General features: G+C 37.2%; 1 protein-coding gene across 1 annotated transcript; it reads left to right on the top strand.

Annotated features, from left to right (window-relative positions):
• The first annotated feature begins 6589 nt into the window (after positions 1–6589).
• LOC146574776 (uncharacterized) lies at positions 6590–9701 on the top strand. The gene is made up of 5 exons (XM_085275615.1): positions 6590–6884; positions 7327–7420; positions 7549–7704; positions 8572–8664; positions 9030–9701. Exons 2-5 carry the CDS (start codon positions 7412–7414, stop codon positions 9405–9407), a joined length of 636 nt encoding a protein of 211 aa, XP_085131741.1. The 5' UTR covers positions 6590–6884; positions 7327–7411; the 3' UTR covers positions 9408–9701.
• Positions 9702–11265: the final 1564 nt, after the last annotated feature.

The following is an 11265-nucleotide window of genomic DNA, read 5'->3' as shown; positions in this document are numbered from 1 at the left end:
GAGCCAAGGTGTGAAAGTGGGTGTGGGTCACAATCAGCCAGGGTTTCGGGTGAGCTCATTGTGAAACCTGGCCCCACTCTATCATGTGATTTCCTGAGGTCAGATGGCCCAGGATGTGAGTTGGCGTTAAGGCCCACTTAATGCCCAAAGGACTCAATTTTGCCATTTCTCCGCAACAGTTGCCCATAGTGGACCTCATCACAGCCACAGAAACCGCCATACGGATTAAGAAATTATCACAGACAGAAGCAGAGCAAATCAGGATGAAAGTCTCAGCCACCCTCTCCAGTGCCAAAGTCCCTCCGTCTAACCTCACATTACAAGAAAAGAAGGCCGTCGCTTCCCTGAGCAAAGACCACAACATCACTATATTACCAGCTGATAAGGGAAGGTGCACCGTGGTCCTAAACACAACAGATTCGGACCATACCACTGAAAAGCTGCCTCTCCGTGAGCATGTGTCCTGACTTTAGGAACAATCAAAAGGCCAGTACCAGAGGACCTCAGGGGCCACGAGGGTTCATATAGTAAAAGCAAATGTGAGAGATAAGAAGGCCCAAGACCATTAAGACATTTAAAAACCAATAAAAGAACTTTAAAATCGATCCTGAAACACACGGGGAGCCAATGCAGTGATTCTAAAACCGGTGTAATGTAGTAAAGAAGTCCAGATGATTTTCTTTCCAAGCTCCTTAGACATGTAATGCTGTACAGTGTGTAATAAGGACATAGTTAATCCAGTTTCACACAAGTGAATCATGTTTTTCTTTGTGTCATAGTTTATTTAAATTTTTTATTTATTTATTTTATGCTGGTGTCCATTTCGCTATAACGTCCATATTCAGTTATTTCTTCCTTACTTTATTTAATTTTCCCTGTAATGATCTACTGTTGCTGCTGCTGAAAGCAGAATATAGTTTATATCAGTGTCAGTCATCTTGTCATTCTGTAATCTAGTTTATGTTGTGAATGTTCTATAAAATAGTAGCTAAATAATCTGTAAAACTTTCTTTGTGGGAAGAGAATGACATTAAGAACTGAAAATTAAACCAGGGCAGTAGCAATTATGCAGGGTCAAGACAGGGTTTCCCTTTGAGTACGGTGAAACAGCTGATGCTCCAGATTAACACACTTTTAAATAGAGAAGGAGCCACCAATATGTTATTCATCTGGTGTAGTGATCCCCGCTTTCCACAGTAATCATGGCTAACTGGTCTCTGGACCGCAGGTGACACTAAGCTACCGGACTATTAATGGATTGGCTTCTCCAACTATGTCAACAGGGTCAAAGTACAAGCAAAAACACAAGCTGGACAGTTTTGTTTAAAGATTTCCACATTAAATGTTCACTATCACTGCTTTTTCTGCTGTTTTTTTAGATACCATGATTTGATTTAGTAGGTCGGCAGGTGTTAGGATCCCATTTAGAACAACATGCGTGCCACTTGGTTGATGGCCACTTAAAGGGATTGACCTTTCCAGCCATGTCAGACTGGTCAGCAAACAGATCCAATAGAGCTTGACCAAAGAGCCCAAGAGAGTTTTAGTGGCCAAACACTTGTTCTTAAATCACGTTGCTTCTGTTACTGACACAAAACCACCTGAATTTAATGATGAAACTTGATGAAAACATATGCATAATTACATATAAATGCATCATATTGCATGTAATCGCTTACTTCTATACATCATATGGTATGCACTTTTTTTCTAGATAGAAACACTGTGCTTAATGTGTTCCCACATACGTAATAAAGTCCAGTCATATTGTGTTTTTATGTTCAGTACAAGTTGTTGGTGTTTGTATTTATCTCTCTCTTTTTTTGCACAATATAATTGCAGCACTCCCTTTTTGTGGTATGACCTGAAAAAAATAAAAGCTAAAGACGAGTGAAAGGGGAAATTGAGGCACTAAGTAATCACTTTTGGCCCTGCAACTGTTATTGAGTTGTTCTCTGTGTATGAGAGTGTGGGGATGTGTTTCTGACAGTAAGCATTTTTGCAGGTGTGTGTCTGTGTGTTCACTATTGAAAGAGGTTTTATAAAGGTGAGACATACAATATGTGTTTTCTTTTCCGCTTATAGAGGAGAAAAACTTAATAAAGTGAACTCACTTCATGGTTTAATAATTTATCTGCTGCGTAGACTGCTTCTTGCTGTACTGTGGGTTGTATTTACTGATATGTGGCCAGGTAATGCTAAAAGTGGTCAGCATTCATTTATCAAATGAGGATTATTTCCACAAACCTAATTCAGTTGTAAAATGATGATCCTCAGATGTCCCCTATAGATGGCTATAGGGGACATGAGGACTTCATTAATCAGCAGGACACAACATTTACTAGCAATCCAGTCTCATTTTGGAATTATTTACTTATGTGAGAGCAATAATGCCTTTAGCAAGCTATCTTGTCTTATGAGAAATACTACGACAAAAACCCTTTCTAAAAAGTGTGGTATACTTCAGCTTTATGCTAAGAAAAAACAAATGTGAAAACAATTTACATCACAGTGGTTGCTAAATGGCAGACAATTAAATATAAATTCTTAAAGCCAGATCTATTGAAAGTACCACAGATTTAAAGTTCCTAAAAGTGAGCCCAATGAAATCCTTATAGTTTCTTGGAGTTAAATTTATCATGATGTTAAATGGGAATACTTATAGATACTTGGTAAAGGGCATAATTACTTTAGTGAAAATGAAACGCTCAAGAATGATTCCTCACTGTTGGCCACAGTCGCCTGTTTAGTGTAGTGTGTACAGTTAGGTCCATGTGTATTTGGACAATGACACATTTTTTTTAATTTTGACTCTGTTTACCAACACAGTAGGTTTTAAATCAAATAATCAAGATGTGATTGAAGTGCACACTTTCAATCTTTTTTAATTTATAGTGCCAATTTTTTCCAGTACTTAAACATAATTAGATCAAAGTTTTTTTTATGTGAATGAAAAACCAAATAAAAGTTATCAGAGTAAAGGCAAAAACTTGATAAGTGAACAAATCATCAAGCATTTTTGAAAACGGGAACCCACGAGCCAGCTTAGCAATAATAACTGTTACAATTTAAAAATATAATCTGAAAGCTTATCTGCTATTATATTGTTTTCTGGATAAGAGAGGCCCAACTCTTAGTACAGTTTGTGCCGACAGGACTGACAGGAAATTACATGCTTTTGCAGGCGAAAAGTGAAACTAAGCAGAGTGTTTGATCAAAACTTAAAGTGTATGTGATGTCTATATAAATGACTGGGCTTCCTGTTTTGTGCTTCAGACCTTGGGTTGTGTGTTGTGTGCTAAGGTCTCCATATCCAGGATATGTAAAATAAAGATCATTTTTAAAGTAAAAAGACCACTTTTGAGCCGTGTTTTCTTGGCCCTAAAGAATTCAAAAGAACCGTTTTTAACACTTGGTGCCGTGACCCGGATTCTTGTGCGGCTGAGGGGACATGTGGAAGACCAAAGAATTATAGTAGAATGCGGTTTTTGTGTTAAGATGCAACCTTTAGTAGAACCGGGTTCCTGGTATTCATTGATGTGACTGATAAAAGCAACAGGAGGAATTGTAAAGTGCGCAGGGCTATACTCTGTTCAGATTCTGCCAAATGCAGCAAAACTGATGGGACAGGGCTTCACAGTACAAATGGATAATGAGCCAAAATCTTATGCAAAAGGTTTTGGCTCATTATTTAAAATAAAAAAATAAAAAATAAACAAAGGAAAAGAAATAGTATATGATACACTGACTTAGTCAGTTTTTGATAGAGCAATCTTTTCTGTTAATACATACAAAACTTAATCCAGAAAGACCCACAAACAAGCAACAGGAGGTGGCTGCAGTAAATGCATAGTAAAAAATCTCAAGTGATGTAAACTGCAGGCAGTCATTGATTGTGAAAAGTGTTCAATTACTTATTAAAAGACTCCTTTAAAATTATGTTACTTTGTTTGTACTTCGGAGTCTCTGAAATGTTTCTTTTTTTATTTTTTTTAAAGGGCTGTATTTCAAAAACAGTTTTTGCTCTTCAATCGCATTTTGATGATTTTATCCACTGTGGTGTTGTTCAGAGGAAAAATTACAAAATATGTAATTGTCCGAAAACATATGGTGCTAACTGTGTTGCTCACTGCAGAGGCACTGGCCCGTTACAGCTTTGTTTCTAATTCAACTCAAAATTTCCCTGGCTCTAACGCAAACCCCAGACATGAGAGTGAGACTTGCTCTAAGGCAGCATAACTTGTAAATACACCTGGTAATTAAATTCTGGTCAAATGTTGACAGGCTCACAAAGTCCTCCTGAAAAACTGGGTCTTGGTCCCTTTCCAAGAACATTCTGGTGTGGTTAATTTGTGGTGTGAAAACAAAAGGGACCAAGTTCAGGGATTTTCTCAGAAACAACAGAAAGTTTAAGGGAGTTGTCCTATTAAACCATGTTTTTTTTAAGATAAGTTTTACATTATTTATGTTCAATCATGCACACAAACATCCTAATCAATAAATTACTAGTCAGGTGAAATGACTTATGTAAGTGGTCTTGGTTCATTGATAAAATGCCAATGCAAACATCAGCTCACCAAAGGAGAGTACCATTACTCGAGGGTTTATCTTACATGTTAACAGTCCTAAATACTGTATGCCCCGTTCATTTACAGAATAAATTAGTCATTAAAATAAGTTAATCCACTCGTTAGCAGTGGGTTGCACTTTCGAAATTATGTAACAAAATAATTCATCAGCCCATAGTGTTTATCTTTAGCTGAGGTGATAAGTCGTCTTGGGCAAAACTAGCTACACATTTTCCAAGGCACTAAGTACTTGTTTGTTTACACCTTAAGAGTGCTCTCATCGGGATAGAGACCCTGATATAGTGCCTGAAATCCTCTGAAGTCTAGTCTTCCAGTTTGGGTGTTACAGCTCTTATTGATCCTGTTACCACTGGGACCACTTTGGACTTTCCTTCCAAATCTCCTTCAGATGTACCTTCAGCTCCTGGTACTTCTCAGCTTTCTCTTGCTCCTTCTTCCAGAATTTCCTCTCTGCTGAGATTTCCAGGACTGGTTAAATATCATGTCACAGTGTCCAGTTTTTACTTGACACCAGCTTGTAAAGACCAACATTAAAAAAAAAATAAAAACAACCTACAAACTTACTTTCATTACACTACTTTTTGTACTGCCTCTAATAATACAATTTGTGCAGTGTGTCTGTCTGGAGCTTTTCATCGCAGGATGACAACTACTTACACAATTTTTTCAAAGAAATAATTTGGGTTGTTTTTCCGTCATGGTAGCAATTTTCTGATATTTACAGTGGCCTTTTACACACTCAATTATCATACAAAAGCCAGGATGCTGTTATGTTTCAGCACTCAGTACTTGTACTGGTACTTAATACTGGATGATGGCAAATCTATTTTCAGAAGTTAAGATTCTATATTTCAATAATTATACAGTACATTACAGTACTGTATAACATTAAAGTCCAAACATCATAATTTTATTTCTATATTACCCCTTTTTTGTCTTGAAGTTTCTGTGGTAGTAGAGTTTTATCGCCTTCCAGAAACGCTCATTCGTAGCTTTCAGCCTTTCTAAAATATGATGAGAAAACTCTATGAGATAGAAATGCTGGTCACACTATTTATAAACATTTAATTCAGACAAACCACAAATTCTATTGTTGTGCATTCGGTAGAGTGTTGTCAGAGGACACCTGTGACATCATCAGTCTTATTACCCTGTTTGCTGTGATGGAAACACAGACTTCATGACTCATCGTCATGATGTGTGTGTGTGTGTGTGTGTGTGTGTGTGTGTGTGCGCGCACTTGTCCACTTTTAATCTGAGGAGTAAGAAGCAAGTGTCCGTGTGTGTATACTGTGTCAGTGTCAGGACAGGACGTTTGTGTCATTAAGATTGTCCTCTATTAGGGGAACACGCTTTTAGCTGTTAGTGAATGTGCCTGTGTGCATGTGTCATAAACTATGTCCTTAGCACAGTAGACTATGTGTGTGTGTGTGTGTGCTGCTTATTCTGTATCCATTCTCTGCCCAGTTAATTAATCAGATTCTTTGTTTTGTATCTGTTGTTGCATAAGTTGCATTTGGATACCTTCATGTTGGATAGGTATGTGTTTTTCTCTTGGTGTGTGTGTTTGCATCCATGATGCATGTAACTGCTTGTTCACCTTATTTGTTTCTGTATACATCTGTATGGATGTATGTATATGTGAATTCAGTATACATTTAGTTATATGAATAACTCCTGCAGGCAGCAGTAATAATGTCAGTTCAGCAATGGAAAAGAACTTCTGCTAATTTTGGATGTGGCATGTTTGTTAACAAACCAGTCTTATTACCTACATGTTTGTTCTACATGTGAATGGGAGACTTGTTGGAAAAACTATTTTTGGGGACACATCATGTATTCTATCTAATGAGTCTTACACCGAAGACTATCCCTGTCCTCATTAATTTGGGTGATTCTAACTACACAGTGTTAACGTTTCACTGAGGTTATGCAGTAAGAATAGCCTGCACTGAAAAAAGTCTAACATGCAGTCATTCATTCAATCTAATAAGTGCCATTCAAAACAGAATAAAATCATTGATTTGATTGTGAAACCCTTTCTTTTTGCATTTTAAAATACCACTTTTGATTTGGATGAAACTAAATATCTGTACAAAGGACACAACGCAAAGTTTTTGATTTCTCTCAAAACATATATTTCTTTTCATGTTGAACAGATAATATCTTTAATTTGAGTCAAAGTGATTTGCACTTGAACACGCCCACCAGAAATAGACCGGGACCCATTTTTATTCTGCATGGCTGCTGGAAACATCATGTCACATCTTTGATTAATTTCATCTGAAAATAAACGTAAGTAAAGCCAAGTGTGTTACAAAAGCTTTTATAATTTGTATTACCAAAATTGCAGAAAATAACCCTATTTAAGCTGGGTCGACAGCCACCCCCAATTTTTGCATGATTGTAGCTGCTAGCTACAAGCTAGCTAGCTATCCGGCGCGACGGTAGAACTGGTTACCAGCAACCGACCATCACAGTCGGGAATGCAAGTTAGGCAAAAAGCCGTTTTTTTACCAGTATACTAACTAACTACCTAGCGTTACCACGATGCATCGGTGGTGGATACAGCTAGCTAGCATAAGTTCATAGTTCATAACATTCATAGTATAACTCCGTGCTCTGCTTCGTTTGAATTTTTCTGGTGAGCTCGCGGTTTCTAGACACAAGCTTGTGTTTGTGCGCGCACGTTTGTCTCTGTCTCTCTTCATATAAATATCTGTGTGTTGATGGCCAGGACCTTCGAATTCAGGAGGAAAGAGGTTGTGGATAAGAAGCCTGACATCAAGAACCTCTTGGAAAGATGGCCAGGTCTATTTCAGATGGAAGAGGTATAACTTTAACTTTTTTATACTAATGCCTTTTATCATAGTTTGGAAATTGGAATTATGTTTTGACTTTTTCTTGTTGGAAGTTGGTCTTTAAAAAAATGTATTGTACACTGTCTACTCATGTACAGATTAATGCAGAGTTTCTGCGGGTTACTGCAGTTCCCCTGCTAACCAGATTCATGGTCCAGCTGGACAAGCACTCCCCACAGCTACTTAAAATAATCAGAAAGAAAGGAGGGACAACCAAAGCAAAAACTGCCATAATCCTAGAGTTTCTTGATCAGGTAGGGTGTATATAATTAACTATTAACATGACAGTTAGCATTTTAACCGCTGTATCTAATGAGAATTTGTATCCTGTTACAGTTTTATTTTGGTAACGTCAGTGATTATGGCTGTGACCTTTTAAAATGTTGAAAGGAAGTGTGGGCTTTGTTCTTGAATGAATGAAGAGATTTATTGTCATTATACAAGTACAGAGCACAACTACAACAAAATTTATTTTGGAGACACATTTTTACTCTCACTCGCCAGATACACATACATACATATATACGTATAAACTTTTATTTAGGGACAAGAAAGCATATGCCGCTTTTACACCGACAGAACACGGTGTGGCTCAGTTCGCTTTAGCCCCCTGCGGACGCTTTTCCACCGCCTTTACACCTGATTGGCCCGGGTGTGTGTGGTGCCCACGTGATGTGATATAGAAGCGCTCCCACAAAAGGCTTTAAAAAAAAAACTCCCAGCAACCATACTCCATTGACTTTGGACCATGGCCACTTCCTCCACAAGAACCAAAAATCAAACCAATCAAAATGAACCACAGACGGAGCAAAGTACAAAAACACACATATATTGCGATTGTTGTTGTTCTTCGGGCTGTGACGTTGCGGACAAAGACTTTTGCACACGACTTTTCATAGCCAGATGGGTTCACCCCTGTTCCCAGTTACGTCTGCTTTATGTTTCCACCACAACAAGCGAGTTCATCCGCGCTAAACTGAACTGCTCTCAAGCGCACCGTGCCGATTTGTCGGTGGAAAAGGGGCATTAGTCACCTCATGAGGATAGAGAGGTGAAAAAAAATTCCTCTCACGCAGCATACTCTCCATATTGCATAGTAACAATTTTAACTGTTCCTGCAGGATGCTGATGCTGACATTAGGAGGGAGTGTATACTTAAATCTCTCATTATCTACCTTGGAGAACGTGTTGAGGACTTGATAAAAGAATACACGGTATGTCCATATCTGTTCTGTCTCTACATGAGATGCAGTCTCTTGATGTAAATTTGACAACTCTGCTATTAAATGCAGTGATTAATGTAGGACAGCAATGATTAATCAACTCATCAAGTTAATATCTTAGGGTTCTGTATTGTTTTCTTTTTTTTTTCTTGGGCTTTGTGGAACATTTATGAAAATGTTCCGCCATTGATTTAATTTAATGATTATGCAATTCACAATCTGATTAGTCAAATAATTGTTCTAATAGTCTGTGACCAAACAACTATCAAAATAGTAGTTATTATGGTCAAAGATTTATCAGGTGTGCCAGACTTCAGTTCTTCACTTGTACATTTTGTTCCATATTTTACCTCAAGATATCCCAGAAAGATGAAGCTGAGGAAGAGCTGCAGAGTACCACCATGGCACTCTTCGTCTTCAGGGACAACTCAAGCCTCCTACATCAGCCTCGAGACATCGGGATAATCATTGATGGTGTGGAAGTCCTGAATGAGTTGCCTTCTGTGGCAGCTGGAGTGGCAAAGGTCTTTGGACTCTGTTATGCTCTTAATATGGAATATCCACGAGGATTCAGGTTCACCTTTGAGGCTCTTCAAAAGATTATGATGGAGCTTGACTTTAACAAGATGACCAAGATTCGCATTTGCATGCATGTGTGCATGTGTATGTGCACATGCATGTGTATGTGCATGTGCATGTGTGCTTGGTTATTTTTCTTGGTTGGCCTGCAGTGATATTCTACATTCAAAAATTATAAGAACACCCATTTGAAAGGGAGATTTAAGTTGATTTCATTGATACATGTGTAGATTTTTTTTTTTTACATTGTACAGGCACAGTGCACATATAAACATTTTTGAGTACTGGCAAATTGGTTTAAAAAGAGTTTTTATAATGGTTTTATGCCAGTTTTAGACAGGTTGCAGTTTTAGACAGGTTGCAGGTTTTATACCAGTTCTAAAAAGATTGCAGGTTTTATACTGGTTTTCAAAAGGTTGCAGGTTTTATAAAACAAACATTTCTCTAATCATTTCTGCCGTAGCACTAAATCTGTATATTACTAATCCTCTCTATTGATTATAGTTAAAATGGTTTGGAACAATAAATAATTTAGAAATAATTGGTTGGCCAACTGTCTTTTTTATAGGAAATGCAGAGCATTTTTGAACTGAAATAAAATGAAATGTAAAAAATATAGTTTGAATATATGTAAATCAATTACCTGGCTTCAACACAAACATATTAGTTCATGTTAATTTGGTTCGATGTGAATACATTAGGTTGGTTAAATTTCAATATATTAGCTTGGTTCAATAATTAAAATATGGTTCTATGTAAAAAAATTTGGATCAATGCAAAATTTAAAGTTTCAGTCAAGTCTAGTAATATTGTTTATATCAACATAAAAGTATCAGGTCATATCAAGTGACTCATTTTGGATTCTATGAAGTCAAATATTTTGGATGTGACAATTGGACATCATTTTTTTTAATTTGAATAGGGTTATTCTTTTTACAGTGTGTATAAAATGTGGTCGTAATGAGGTTTGTGGATTGTGACGGTGTAATGTTTGTCAAAAGCCTGTCAGTGAAGTCCTTTCACTGCAAAGACAATTATTTCCATCCCCGTTTCATTGTGGTAAGGGGAATAGGTAATATCAAAAATAACAATTACTATATTAGAGCTAAATGACAAGGGTAAATTTAAAAACTATAACAAACTATATAGTTTGTTTTAAGCCAAATAAAAAAAGTTGGCTTTTTGTGGGTTTTTTTTTTTTTTTCCTTTCCTGTTTTCTTTTTCTTTTTTTTCAAATGTCAAATAATTTGTATCAACAAAGTAAAAATGGCTCTATTGCAAGGATTGTGGCTGGGCACAAAGTTATAAATACTATTTTGAAGAAAGATAGCCAACATGCAGAGTGGCAGATAAATGTGTATACCAACAGAGAGATACAGGCAGAGACATAAGTAAGAGACATGTCAGAGCCATTGGTATAGATGGATATAAAGTGCCAAAGCCAGCGATAGAGGGGATGATGGAGAGCAGTGGGTGTAGAGCCTCTTAGCCATCACCATGAAAGCAGCTTTTCCACTTGTTTGAGGTCCCAGGCACTGCTCTCTAAATAGCTAAACATCATCTGTGACATCAAGACACCGAGGGCAAGCATGTACTTAAATATCTAAAATTAGGGAATGGAAAAGGCATCTGTTTTTTGACTGTAGCACACAGATGCAGCCAATGTACAAGTACTTCTCAAAACCTGAACTCCTGCTGAACTTTACTGGATTTAATGAACGACTAAAAGGCATTTTTTTTCTTAGTTTTCTGACAATACCAGTTTATTATGTGTTTGTGTGTCTGTATTGGTAGGCTAAAGCAACTTAACGTTTGTCAAATGCTGCTGTTGAATGTAGCAGTTTTTTCCACTGGCAAAAATCATAGAAACTATGGGTAACACTAACCATTAAAAAAGGTTAAAAAAAATTATTTATTTTAATTATTTCCATATTCTCACCTGTTCCATCCATTTCCAGTTTCTTATCAGCTTCTGCTTGCAATAAGCTGCTGGCTTCACAAGGTAGTCCAGAC

The sequence above is a fragment of the Mchenga conophoros genome, linkage group LG5 (genome assembly GCF_057382185.1).
Source record: "Mchenga conophoros isolate Kocher_MC1m ecotype Shallow Benthic linkage group LG5, M_conophoros_male_GT1.1, whole genome shotgun sequence".
Lineage (NCBI taxonomy): Eukaryota > Metazoa > Chordata > Actinopteri > Cichliformes > Cichlidae > Mchenga > Mchenga conophoros.
Note: the sequence above shows the minus strand (reverse complement) of the source record. Positions and strands in the feature narration are given on the sequence as shown.